The 13,796-nt window shown below is 41.3% G+C and overlaps 1 protein-coding gene and 1 long non-coding RNA gene across 3 annotated transcripts; one reads left to right on the top strand and one right to left on the bottom strand.

The window, feature by feature from the left end:
* Window positions 1-899: 899 nt before the first annotated feature.
* On the bottom strand, window positions 900-5,617 carry LOC110969514 (uncharacterized). 2 transcript variants are annotated; one of them, XM_022219594.2, is made up of 2 exons: window positions 4,866-5,617; window positions 900-2,570 (listed from the first exon to the last, which is right to left on the bottom strand). In XM_022219594.2, the coding sequence occupies exon 2, from the start codon at window positions 2,496-2,498 to the stop codon at window positions 1,218-1,220; it is 1,281 nt and encodes a 426-aa protein (XP_022075286.1). In that variant the 5' UTR covers window positions 2,499-2,570; window positions 4,866-5,617; the 3' UTR covers window positions 900-1,217. The 2 variants fall into 2 exon arrangements, with proteins under 2 accessions (XP_022075286.1, XP_022075287.1); XM_022219595.2 differs by having other exon boundaries at window positions 4,988-5,617.
* A 1,674-nt stretch (window positions 5,618-7,291) lies between these two features.
* On the top strand, window positions 7,292-11,181 carry LOC127530272 (uncharacterized). Its single transcript, XR_007936731.1, has 2 exons — window positions 7,292-7,963; window positions 10,599-11,181. It is a non-coding gene; the product is annotated as an uncharacterized LOC127530272 (long non-coding RNA).
* Window positions 11,182-13,796: the final 2,615 nt, after the last annotated feature.

Here is a 13,796-nt window from a genome sequence, read left to right as displayed (position 1 = left end):
AGGTACTAATGATACACAATCTGCCCCACAGCTTTTACACTTTGGAGTCATTTGTAGTTTTTTCCCCCATCATAATAAAGATAAAAAGCTTTTGCTAAAATGTTAGCATACAGAGCAGAAACAGTTTTATCACTAAGGCAAGTAGTAGTGAAATAAAAAATGTCTCCAATAAATTAATAAATTTTTTTGTATTTGCCAGTAAAACACACGTGTAATGAGGTGTTCTATAAATAAACTGTCTTGGTTGCATGTTCTAGAGGTAAATACTGACTCATCCTAACTGCTAACTATAATAGAAATGTTGACATATTTGCTCAACTGTATAATTATAGAGGGAACAACATTTATTCACCAGAAAACCTGCGTTTGATCTGAAGTTGTGTTATCTTTAGCTTCAAAACACTGCTGCTAATGATGTGTGGGAAGCCAGTGAGGGATCATTTTCTATGAGAAAGTTGTAGTTTTCTGACTTAAAAATTCATTTTGGCTTGGGGCTCTTCAGATATAAAGACAAAGAGAGTATTTCTTGCTTCTATAAATAGCCCCGGCCTAAAACAGAACGATATAACTGATTTATTTGAGGATTCATCGGAGATTCTGGATCCGTCTGGCGTCCATATGGATGTAATGGCTAGCTGATGCTGCAGTGTAAGATAAGTGGGTCAGCCTTCTCCACACCACATGGAGGGTTTTAAATTGAAAGCAGCTCTCCTCTGTTTCATGTGGTGCAGCTCGTCGGCTTAGTCTGGTTTGTTCTAACAAATCGTGTTTGCGTTTGAGGAGTTTTATGTTTCTCTTCAGATAAATCACAAACACTCGGAGAAGCTGAATATGTTTGAACGTTTTGAAAGATATTCTAGATATTTCTACTCCAGCATCCTCTGCTAGTAAACACAGATTCTATTAATAGTTCATCATAACCACAGTCATGTAAAAAATGATCAGACCTCCTTGTTTTCTTCAGTTTCTTGTTCATTTTAATGCCTGGTACTAAAGGTCCATGTGTTTGGACAAATATAAAGATAACAAAAATAGCTCCTAAGAATTTAATTTCAGCTGATATCCAACATTTTCCATGTTTTCTTGATAAGAACCAGAATCCCTTCAGTTCTTCCATCAGTAGCTCTGGCATTGTTCTGCCAGAAACAGCTTCTAGGAGTCCATGTTTTCTTTTCTGTCTGTTTTAGTCCCATGATCCACCAGGAGTTGGTACTGATTCAGAACCATCCAGTGGTGAAATTCCAGCCGTACAGGTTGAGCATCTTCAAATGTGTTTGTGTCTTTTTAAACTCATTTGTGACGTTCTGACTGTGATCAGCTGACTGGATGATGGCGTATCTTATCTTCCTGTCCTCCTCAGGGGTTTCAGTGAGTTTGAGGACACTAACAGTGAACGTCAGCAGATTTGAAGTTACCTTAGGCAGTGACTCAGACACGACCTCCTTTAGTCCAGACACTTGTCTGAGGATCATCTCAAACTCCTCCGTCGTCCGAGTGTTTCCATACTGAGCTTCAGCTGCTTCTATCTCCAACTTTTCACATGTCTCCTGTATTTCCTCCAGAGTTCTCTTCAGTGCTTCAGCAATTCCTATAAATTCTTTTCCCAGCTTTTCTACTTTCTTTGCACTTTCTGACCACATTGTGGTTATAATTGAACCAACAACAACTCCACCAACAACTCCACGAACAGCTCCATCAGCAGCAGCAACAGCTCCAACAACAACACCTCCACCAAGAGCTGCAAGACCTGCACCGAGCACAGCAACAACTCCACCACCAACTCCAGCAGCAACAGCTCCACCAGCAGCAGCAAGAACTCCACCGAATGCAGCAACAATTCCACCAAATGCAGCAACAGTTCCACCAGCAGCAACAACAGCAGCAGCAGAACAAATTCCACCAAATGAACCAACAGTTCCACCAGCAACAGCAGGTCCATCAACAGCTACAGCCGCACGAATTCCACCATATAAAGCAAAAATTCCACCATATGAAGCAACAGTTTCACCAGCAGCAGCAACAGCAGGTTCATCAACAGCAGCAGCAGAACAAATTCCACCAAATAAAGCAAGAACTCCACAAACTGCAGCAACAACTCCACCAAATACAGCAAAACCTCCACCAAATGCAGCAACAATTCCACCAGCAGCAGCAACAACTCCAACAGCAGCAGTAGCAGCTCTGCTAACAGCCGGTGCACTAACAGCAACTACAGCAAGAGCTAAAGCTCCAGCAGCAGCTACACTCAGTCCTTTAGTAAACGGAGCTGCAAGAAATGCAAGTCCAAGTCCAGCTCCTACTGCTGCAGCTAATTTAAAGTTGCCTGTTGTCCCCTGCATGGTTTCTGCTTTCTTAGAAATCTTCTGTAACTCTTTCACGATGTGTCTCATCCTGTGTTCTCTGGTGTTAAACTGTTGGATGAAAGAAGTTGCTGCTTTGTTAAGTTTGTTCATTAATGATGAATCTCTGCTCCACTGTCTTCTTGGTGTTGATGCCATCTTGTGAAGGTTCCTCTGGACGAGTTGAGTTTTCTGGTCTGGATTGTAAAGTTCAGGTGAAGATTATAAAGCCTGTGGACAGAAACAGCCGTCATGGTTCTGAAGGTTCAGAATCTAAAACAGACAAATGTTCATAGAACAATCTGAGGGTCATTCAGGTAGAACATCCATCAATTCCTCCTGGAACCCTCCAGAGGATCATCTCCAGCAGCTTTACTAATGATCAGATCGCACTAATTCCCAACATCACAAATTCCTGTAGGTACTGAAATATATACAGATCGAATGTTTGCTCTAAACTCCACAGTAGCTCCACTGCGCTCCGCTTCACCACGTACAGCAGAGAAATCCTGCTTCCACACAAATGAATCAGTGAAAATCCTCCATTACTACCATGTGGAGAGTTTAACACTCAGTGAGCGTCCTGTTTCTGAAAGCAGCAACCTCCAACAATCACATTCACTATCACTGCAGCTAAACCAAACACCTCACTGAGAACTTGATAAAACCAACCAGATGTTCACTAACTGAACTCTCAGCCACCAACTGGCTCTCTTCTGTCCACAGCAGGTTAGGACTCCTCTCCCAGCACTTTGAACTCTGTGATCAGAGTTCAGAGCGCTGCCACACCTTCATCACCTCCCTATCAGAGCATGCAGTGTGACTGGTTGGACGGGTTTCAGGTGAAGCTGATTAATTCCCTCCATTTCTCTTTATTGTTCCAACACACGGTGTCTCTACAGCAGAACGGCTGTCAGGAAGTGTTTTGAAATGAGAACGTGCAGAAAGAATCACAGACTCGAAATCACAAAGGAAATTAAAGCTGACAGCTTTGATGGGGTGGCAAATCCAAGCATGTGCACCGGGTGGCGCTGCGACTGACAGTGTATTTCATTCTATGGCCTTTTTAATGGCAACCTATCAAAACTGTCCACCAGGTGGCGCTATCGCTGTGGATATATATCTGCCTGTGGATGTCATCAGGGCTGGACTCTGATCATACATGCAAAGTTTGAGGCAGATCGGAGCATGTTCAGGCTAGTTAGACGTCACTTCCTGTTTCATGGTGAAACGTTGAAGTTCCACTGGTCGTCATTTCTGCACCCTCAGACTTTGAGGAGCATTTTCGTAACTTTTGATCACCCATTCCTGCCGTACATCCTGGGCAGATTTCAGCTCTGTTGGGGTTACCATGTTTGAGTTTGTAGCTTTTGGATAATTGCAAAAATTGGTCCAAAATATGACAATTAAAAATGGCCGACTTCCTGTTGTGTTTTTGTTATGGTTGTCAGTTACATTTTTTGTGCGTTGTGAAGGGCTATTTATGCCTGTCAAATTTCATGGCTGTAGGTGACACGTCCTGGTCTTAGAGCCTGTTTGAATTTTTCCAGGTGGCGCTACGGAGCCATTTTGACACATCTATGCAAAATTCTCTGAATCAAGGCTTTGTTTAATCAACTACATACTAGACCCCAGGTCACAGAACGCGGGACCCAGACTTCATTCGATACAAGCCGGGTTCTTAAATTTGATGGGACGCTTCTGTTTTTACCAGCGTGGCTTTTCTATCGTTTACGGCAGGAGTGCCGCAGATTGATATGGTTTTTGACATATACAAAATAGAAAGATTGACAAGTCTAACATCACCAAGATGTGTTTGCCAGCATGTGGTTTAAGTGGACCCAGAAGAGTAGATTTTATATGATATATATGTAACCACGTTAGGACTGGTTAAGGCCTTCTGGCTTTCAACACACTGAACCAACACCACCACCTAGGGACTTTCACCCTAATGTTATTAATACTGCCTCAAAACAGAGGGTTCCCCTACTAGAAACACAGGTAAGCACACAAATGAATACAGAGGAGACTGTATGGAAAAACATAAATACAATTTTATTTATACAAAATATATTCAACACAAATATTAATATAAACACTCATTAAAAGTAGAAATTGCACAAGCCCTGCGAAGCTACGTAGTGAAGAAACCTGGCTACTGAGCCAGAAGACACGCCACAGCAACGTAAGGACACGCACGCTAATGATATAAACAGTTATTAAAACTGGAGGTCACATGAGCCCTGCAAAGCTATGGAAAAGAAAAACCGGTCTAACTGAGTCAAAGAGCACAGCCACGGCAACCTAAAAGAAAAGAAAACACACTGGGAGAAAAAACTAAAACCAGACAAACTGAGGCAAAACGACGAGAAACTAAAGGGGGGAAAAAGGAAAAGAAAACAAAAGACAACCCAAACAAAACCCCAATAAAACAAGGCAACAGAGGCAAAACTGTAATGAAACATGAAACAATTAACCATGATAAAGCAACATAATGACAATAAACATAAGCAAACATTTAGCTACCTCGGCTGTCCGCCCCTACAAACATGACGCCGCCGCTAAGCAGGGACACCGTCAGCAGACTCTGGACCGCAGCTGTAAACCGCTGCTCTTAAAAGAACAAACAGTATTAATACAAAACTCACATGCAGCATTTTGCATGCTGTACAGCGCATACGTGTTCCAAGAGGAGTATGCTGGAGTTACGTCCGTCGCTCAATTTAACCCCCCTGGCTACAACGGCTACGCCAATTAGTTCCGCCCCACAGCTGTATGGTATGACGCTAATCAGCCGGTCACATATACACGATGTTTTTAACTCAAATATACACCTTCCTACGAGTTCTATGGTGTATATAGTTCTGTTGGTACCAGACAGAGTCTTTAACAGTGAAACAAATCCAGTAACAACCACGTCTTTGTCATGAATGTGCAGCGGGTTGACTCAGTAACTCATTTAAAATCCTGTATCTGAAGTTTCGCTTTCTGTCCAGTGTAGTTGTTGTGTTTGTCCAGCAGATGTCAGCAGAACAGCAGCTCTGAGGAGAGCTTGTTAAAGATGTGAATATTCCAGAGCAAAGAGTGAGCTAAGCTTTTCAATGAGGCAGGGCCGCAGAGAACAACGTGACAGAAGAACGGGAGATAAAAGCAGCAAAACGCCTCTCTACATGCTGAACTCAGGTTTCAGACGTCTGTAACGTTATTCATGAAGCTAAAGGAGGAAACAGTCCAGAATAATGTTGGTGTTTGTGTCTGAACTGAATCCAACAAGTTCAGCTGATCAGACTTCTCATAGTTTGTTCGTGGATTCAATCCAAAGAGGCAGAAACTAATAAATATGACATCATTCTGGCTGTTTCCTCCACAGATGAAGGTAGAACGTCTCTGGAGCTGACGTGGATCCAGCAGCGTCAAGGTAACATGATTGACTTTGGATGATTGGAGCAGCCTCTGACTGGATATAGTGGACCTGGACAAAGAGAAAGATGTGAGATGTTGAAGAGCTTTTCAGTTTTAGATGGAGTGTTGAGGTGAGCAGTTGTCCCAAAGCTGGTGCTGGTGATGAAGATGAGAGAAGCAGCAGAGAGATATTTGAGCAGATCACAGTGTTGTTCCTGAGGAGGATGAAGCAGGAGAAGCTGGCTGACTGTCTGCAGAGCAGTAAGAGGATTTGTGTAAAGACTGAAGCTGCTGATCAACAGAACATTTACTAAAGTCTCAGAATATCTTCACACAATCAAGTCTTTAGGAGGATGAACTGCTGAAATATTTATTGTCATTTATTGATTGCTCTCATGTCGTTTCTTCATTCAGAACTTGCTGCTGCAGTTTGTGGACGTGAACTGGTCTGGAGAAGAAGTTCCAGAGAGTGTTTGAGGGCATCGCTAAAGCAGGACAGAAGACCCTCCTGAATGAGATCTACACAGAGCTGTACATCACAGAGGGAGGGACTGCAGAGGTCAATGATGAACATGAGGTCAGACAGATTGAAGCAGCATCCAGGAAAGCAGACAGAGCAGAAAGAAGCATCAGAGCAGAAGACATCTTTAGAGGCTCACCTGGAAGAGAAGGACCAATCAGAACAGTGATGACACAGGGAGTGGCTGGCATCGGGAAAACAGTGTTAACACAGAAGGTGACTCTGGACTGGGCTGAAGACAAAAGCAACCAGGACATCCACTTCATGTTTCCATTGACTTTCAGAGAGCTGAATGTGCTGAAAGAGAGAAAGTTCAGTTTGGTGGAACTTGTTCATCACTTCTTCAATGAAACCAAAGCAGCAGGAATGTGCAGCTTTGAAGACTTCCAGGTTGTGTTGATCTTTGACGGTCTGGATGAGTGTCGCCTTCCTCTGGACTTCCACAACAATGAGATCCTGACTGATGTTAGAGAGTCCACCTCAGTGGATGTGCTGCTGACAAACCTGATCAGGGGGAATCTGCTTCCCTCTGCTCGCCTCTGGATAACCACACAACCTGCAGCAGCCAATCAGATCCCTCCTGACTGTGTGGACATGATATAGTAATAATTATATTTTACCTATCTGTACAAACTTAAACACTGACTGTTACTGGACAGTGACTATACAGGTTTACAGTTACATTAACAGTCATTCAGACTGAATCGTTTAAATGCTCTGTAATGATGATATCACAGCAGCTCATTTCTGATACATCAATAAATGCTTTCCTGCTGAGAGGAAGTTCACATCATTGCATCTGTAATGAAGTCAGATTTTGGACAGGGAGGACAGATGGTTTGAGAGAGGAGTGAAAGAAGCCATCCATGTCAAAGTAGAGAAGCCATCTCTGAACAGGGTTGGTGGTCTGTGACATCATCTTTCGCCAATTTACAATCAGGTCCTTTCAAAACTCTCCAAAAGAACTACTCAGCAGACTCATGCTAATGACCACCATTAGCACACGAGGGCTCAGTGACATCTGTGCATTTCAACGACCCCCACCCATACTCATGACCATCGTTGAGTAGTCAGATGAGTTTTGGTATCGGTCGTTGGGATAATAGCCCTGGACACACCTCACAGAGGTTTAAAAGCTGAAGCAACACCAACCACCACCAGAACTGAAGAAGCCTCTTGGATGAGAGGTGAAACGTCTTCAAGGAACTTTCTTAAAGTCCAGTGGATTGATTTAAACAACTCTGGATAACCATGACCTGGATGAATGAGAACCTACACAGACGTCTGAGGCCGTTAAACTGAAGTCGTCCATTTTTCAAGCAGAAAGATCCCAGGAAGGCCGGGACATGAACTGGGGATCTTCTAGCCTTCTGAACCTCCTTTTCACGCCAATACAATTCATAAATTCATATTTTTTAAAAACGAAGCTACTGAAGGTAATGAAGAAAGCGCTTAGGTTGCAGTAAACATAACCGTTACAGAGACGGATAACTGAATGTTGTACCAATCTGGGAGTCAGGGTTACGATCTCAGATCAGACGAGACGACCCGCTGAATTTAAGCATATTACTAAGCGGAGGAAAAGAAAGTAACCATCGACTAACTAACTAACAAACTAACTCTAACCCATCATTAAAGCTCCCATCACCACTGGGACCTCTGAGGACTTCCACATCTGTTCCAGTTGTTCCTTCATCTCCTGGTACTTCTCAGTCTTCCTGATGTTCCTGTTAGCTGCCACATCTGTCACAGCTGCTATCCTCTACTGTCTCATTAGGACTTTGCAATCATTTCTGAACTTCAAAAATGCAAAACCCTTTGCTGGGTTGTTGGCAGGTTTAATGTTATTCACCATATGGAGAATAACCCGGTTCATCCAGATCCTCAAAGGAGAAGCACAAATAGAACAGCTTTCATAGTGAACGGACAGTCATCATGTGATCAGTTTTCCATACTGTATGCTGAGTCCATCTTTCCAAAGGCAAAAAAGCAAACATGTATTTAAACTTCAGATTTTTTCAAAACTTGTCAAAAATGACTCAAAATTTGTCCATAAAAACTCAAAACCTGTCAATTAAGACTCAAAACTTGACAAGAATTACTAAAACTTTTCCAAAATGATTCAAAACTTGCCCAAAATGTCTTGAAACTTGAGCATGATTCCAGATGTTTTTTTTTTAAAAAACTCAAAATTTTTCAATTATGATTCAAAAAACAAAAAATGCACCAACTCTGTTACAAATTACCCAAAACTTTTCCAGAAGGTCTTGAAACTCATCCAGAATGATGCAAATTGTTTAGATTTCTTCAAAGTGACTCAAAACTTCTCCAAAAATTATATAACTTTTGTCCAAAATTACTCAGCATTGGGCCAAAATACACAGACAGTCCAAAAAGTCTTTAAACTTCCCTATAATGACTGAAAACCTGTCATTTATGACATCAGATTTGTCTAAAATGAATCCAAAACAAGGCCGTGGTGAGCATCACTGCTGGAGAGCAGCTAAACCGCTACTAGCTGCTTTTATTAGAACATACATGAAGCTCTGACACTTACGACCTTCGAGTTACTTTAAAGAGAACATTAAATTGTCTATAGTGTGTCTGACGACGATGAATCATCACAGCCCTGAACCAGACCCAGTGGATGTCTATATGTGCAGCCTCACGTCTTTCTCACTGTATGTGTCAGTCCTCAGTTTCCATGGTAACAGACACTTCCAGACAGGCTGTCTTTTTACAGGCGTGGCATCAGAAACATGAAATCTGTTCACAGAATCAGGTCAGGGTCATTAGGAGTAAATTAAATCTGATGACGTCACCTCAGATTTAAAGCATCTTCCAGCGTTTCTGTCGATGCAGCGTTAATGAAACCCACATTCATCCCAGTTCCAGCTGAGAGGGACACAGTTTACCTCCTGTGGACCAGAGGAACAGGGATTAGTCTTCACTTTGTGTTGAGGTGGTTGGACGTTCTCTGTTTCTTCATATCTGCCCCGTAGGAACAGGGATTACTTCACTCTGAGTGGAGGTGGTGGTTCTTTCTCCTTCATATCTGCCCCCGTTGGTCAGAATCGATGCCAGTAAAAGCCCTTCAGCTTCAATCACATCACTCCTCAGTGTTTTACCACTAATCTAATCGTCCTCCAACCGACACCTGCACGTGCACACGCCCGGTCCGTGCGCTCGCATATCAGTAAAAACTTGTTGGCGACCTGCTTTGTGCACACGCTCAGTAGAGGAGATGTTCGATGATCTCATCCTGGAGGCTGAGAGGATGATGTCAGACTTTAGATTCATGTGCTGCTTCTGCTGCTGTCTCTGTTGTTTTTTTATCGTCCATGAGGGCTGCAGAATATCACTCTTCATTAAGTTTGCATGTGCCATTTGAAAAACACTCCTTCAAGATGTTCTTTAAGCTGATTATAAAAGCCTGTTTCTGCCTTTATGTTTCTTCAGCTCTGTGGGTTTTATTAGGATTATTTCAGGACAGAAGGATGTGATTTGCTCATTTATTTTAGACATTCTCTCTGGTTTTATTTGACTATTAGCTTGCTGTGAATGTCTTGAAACTCATCTAGAATTATGGTAATTTACTTAGATTTCTTCAAAGGGATTCGACACTTGATCAAAACGAATCAAAACATGTCCAAAATGATTTAAATTTTGTTCAAAATTACTCAACATTGAACCGAAATGCTCAAAATTTGACAAAAATGACTCAGACAGTCCAAAAAGTCTTCAAACATCCAAATAATGACTCAAAACATGTCTATTATGACTTGAAACTTGTCTAAAATCAGCTAAAATGACTCAAAATTTGCCCAGAACAACTCAAAACCTGTCGATAACTGAAAAACTTGTCCAATACAACTTGACACTTACTGAAAATAACTCTTGTCCAAAATGACCCACAACTTAACAAAAATTACACAAAGTTTCACAAAAAGTGCTCAAAATTGCCCAAACACGCCCTGGTTTTGGTGTGATGTCATCTCTCTAATTCTTTGACTTTTGGATTTGTAACTTTAACCCTCAGTGTTATTCTTTAATTTTCTGCCTATTTATTTGCTTGTTATGGGTGCTAATCTATCTGATCATTCATTTAATTTATTATCATGTTTACTATTTATTTTAACTGACTGTGTTGCAGGTTTCTCTGAACGCTGTCCTTTAGGCTGCTATAAATTAACTTATTATGTCTTTTCATTGTCCTCCTCTTCAGCTGCTTTCCTGTTCTTTAAAACCTGTTATTCTTCCTCCCCTCTCTCCCCTCTCCTCCTCTGGGTTTTCCCGTCCTGCTCCTCGGTCTTCCCTCCTCGTTTCTCTCCTCTCAGGCTTCTCCCTCTTATCTTTGTTGCTGAGAATCACTGATCTCCTTTTTTCCTCCTCTCCCTCCTCCTCCCTCGTCTCTCCCCTCGATGATGTCATTTCCAGGATGTGTGTGATGTTTAATTACCGTCAGGGGGGAGGCAGGAGAGGAGAGGGGAGGCAGGAGGACACACCCTGATGCCTCCTCCTCCTCCTCTCCCTCATCTGGTGGACATGGTGGTGACATCGTGGTGACATCATCGTGTGATCTGAATCCAGGATCAAAGCGACGACATCACAGCTCATCTTCAGCATTCTCCTCCATCCTGCAGCGATCACACATTTACTGGTTTTATTCTTCCTCTGCTGTCAGTAGAACGTAGATGTTTCCATGCTATTGATGTCAGAACACTGTAAAAGAAAAAGAAAATTCAGTTAGAAACTGTTTAAAGTCTGGCAGCAAGAAAAAACACGTAAATCTGATGTAATCGTGTGACATAAAGCAGTGTAAAAACAGCAGCAGCAGCAGATGACTGTAAACTAATAACAGAGTAAAACAGAGGTAGTTTACAGCCACAAATAAAAGTGAAAATGCTGATTTTAGATGTACTGTTTTGGCATGCCTGTTTAATTCTTTTTATTTTAAGACTTTGTTGGAGGTATTTTATTTTATTCTAATAGACACACATTCTGGTTGAACATTCTTTATTTAAAACTATTTGAGACCCAAAATACCCCAAAATGTCTCCATAAAGTGTTAATCATAATTTGAACTTGTCTAAAATTGGCCAACATGACTCAAAACCTGTCTATTATGACTTTAAACTTATTGAAAATAACTCTAAATGTGTCCAAAATGACCCCGAATTTGACAAAAATTACCCAAAACTTGTCCAAAATGTCAGATCTGGATCAACAGCTTCCCTCTCAGTGATCTGTCTGCTCTGTTTCTGCTCCTTCCAGATGTTCTCCTCATATGTTTTGGTAGAAAAGTGTTTGTCAGTCGATGGTTTTCGTTTGTTTTCCACCACAATACTTCACGGGTGTAAAACAGTTTAGCTCTGCTTTGGTGAAGAACATCAGGGAATAGTTTTTCACGTCTTTAGCGGTAATTTTTGTTGGTAAATGAGAGACTTTAGAATGGGACATGTCTGCATCTTCACACCAGAAACAGGAAGTGAATTCAGTGATGTACGTGCGTTAGGTTTGGGACCGCTGTGATTGGTGGAACTCATGGGAGGCGGGACAAAGTTGAGGAAAAGTTGCAGTGATTGGACAAAACTGGAAGGTGGCGCAGAATTCATGGAGATTGGTTGAATTTGTGTTAATTGTTGTGAATTCCTGGAGGGACTGATCATTTCTGATGGTTGAAATCTTGAAGAAAGTCGTGGCAGAAATCACGCCTACATAGAATGTGTCCATTTAATATGGATGTACCCACAATCTAAATGACCTTTCGCTGAGCACAGACGTGTGTTCTGCATGTGTGCGTTATGTAAGGATACCGGATCACATGACCTAAACATGTAGAAGGTGGCAGGAATTGATGGGACTCAGAAACACCCCCACAGTTTAATCAGCTGTTCCTTGGATCATTTCTGATGGATAAGTCCTGATAAGTCCTCAGAGGTGGATTTCTGACCAACCAATGTGCAGGAGGAGCCTTTCTAACTGTAATATTAAAGTCATTTCCTGTTCCAAACAGAAGAGCATGTCCATTAAAGTCAGAGCAACACACAGAACTAATGAAGTGAATCCATCCATCACGGTCCAATCATCAGCTCCGACATGAACTCGTGTTTCCTGTGATTGGATCTCAGAGGAAGTCCGTTTATCCCGGACATTAAAATGCATCTCCATGTTCCTCTCTGCTGTAATCACATCTCACTTTGCTGCTCTACATGCAGAGAAACACTCACATCACTTCAGCCTGCACTCAATAAACCTTGGAGAGGCAGAAATAAACTGAAATCTGTTTGAGACGAGAGCAGAGAAAACAAATGACTGTTCTGCCTGTTGCTGTTGTTGTCATCTCTTATTACAGTTTAATCTGAAGAACCAGAGGAGGATGCAAGTACTCACATAGAATAGATCTACGAGAGAGATATCCATCAAATCATGTTTATGGGAGACTAAAAGATGAGTTTAAGGCTCCTCTGGGCCACAATCATGTCCACATTTCAAAAAGAACGAGCGAAAAAAACAGTGATCTGATCTCAGTGGGTCCTTAAATGCATCTTGGGAGCATTTAAGATCCACAAAAAAGACCACAGTGTGCTCAACGCAGTTTAACACCTGAGAAATGTACAGAATAAAAGATTTTTTAAAGTAGAAACATGTATTTAAATAAACTTTATACTGTATGTTCACTAAAATAAACAATATTATCAACAAAAATGACAAAAATGTACTAAAAAGCACAAAAATGCTGCAAATGATTGATTTCATCATCAATTTTTCTTTAAATACATGCATTTAAAATGAAAATAATGAAAATGTTTTGATTATTCACTCAATTAATGACTTAATGAATGTCATCCTTTATTAAGTCATCAAAAATAAGTGAAGTCATCAAATATAATGTGCGTTATGTAGAAATAGACAGAGGAGGAAGAAGACTGAAGCTTAGAGATTAAAGTAAAAACTGCAGGTGAAAGTTGTGGGAATAAAGTAGTCAAGAACATTTAAGAAGCACATTTTTAAACATTTAATAGAACAGAACCAAAGAGCTGTCAGCAAATAAGACACAAACACAACGAGTACAGGACAATAAAGAAGAATTAAAGATGAAATCAGGGCAGCACACTAAAACAATACGAATATTTCTGTAGCAGTGCAGTATTTGTACTTTTACCAGAAGTTTTAGAAATAAATGTGGTGTTTAAAGGACTCCGTGTTCCTGTTCTGTGAGCGTTTCTACTTGTTCCTGTATTTACAGTTGGGATCTAAATAATTTAACGTCCTGCGTGCCTCCTAGCCAGGACCCCTGCTGAGACAGACGCAGAAAAACACCAGAATACCTCACACTCCTTCACCCAACTCTGTCACGCACACACACACACACACACAACTATGTTTTTCTATCATTGTGGGGACATACCATTGACTCCCATTCATATCTAACCCCTAACCCTAACCCTAACCTTAACCCAGACCAAAACAATGGCTAACCCTAAAGAAACGTTTTTGCACTTTTACTTTTTTCAGTAACAACAACATGGCCA

This window comes from Acanthochromis polyacanthus, chromosome 16 (assembly GCF_021347895.1).
Source record: "Acanthochromis polyacanthus isolate Apoly-LR-REF ecotype Palm Island chromosome 16, KAUST_Apoly_ChrSc, whole genome shotgun sequence".
In the NCBI taxonomy this organism is placed as follows: domain Eukaryota; kingdom Metazoa; phylum Chordata; class Actinopteri; family Pomacentridae; genus Acanthochromis; species Acanthochromis polyacanthus.
Note: the sequence above shows the minus strand (reverse complement) of the source record. Positions and strands in the feature narration are given on the sequence as shown.

What these genes read in the sequence shown, in the direction of transcription:
- LOC110969514 (XM_022219594.2), bottom strand. Translation starts at nt 2,498, where the DNA reads ATGGCATCAACACCAAGAAGACAGTGGAGCAGAGATTCATCATTAATG.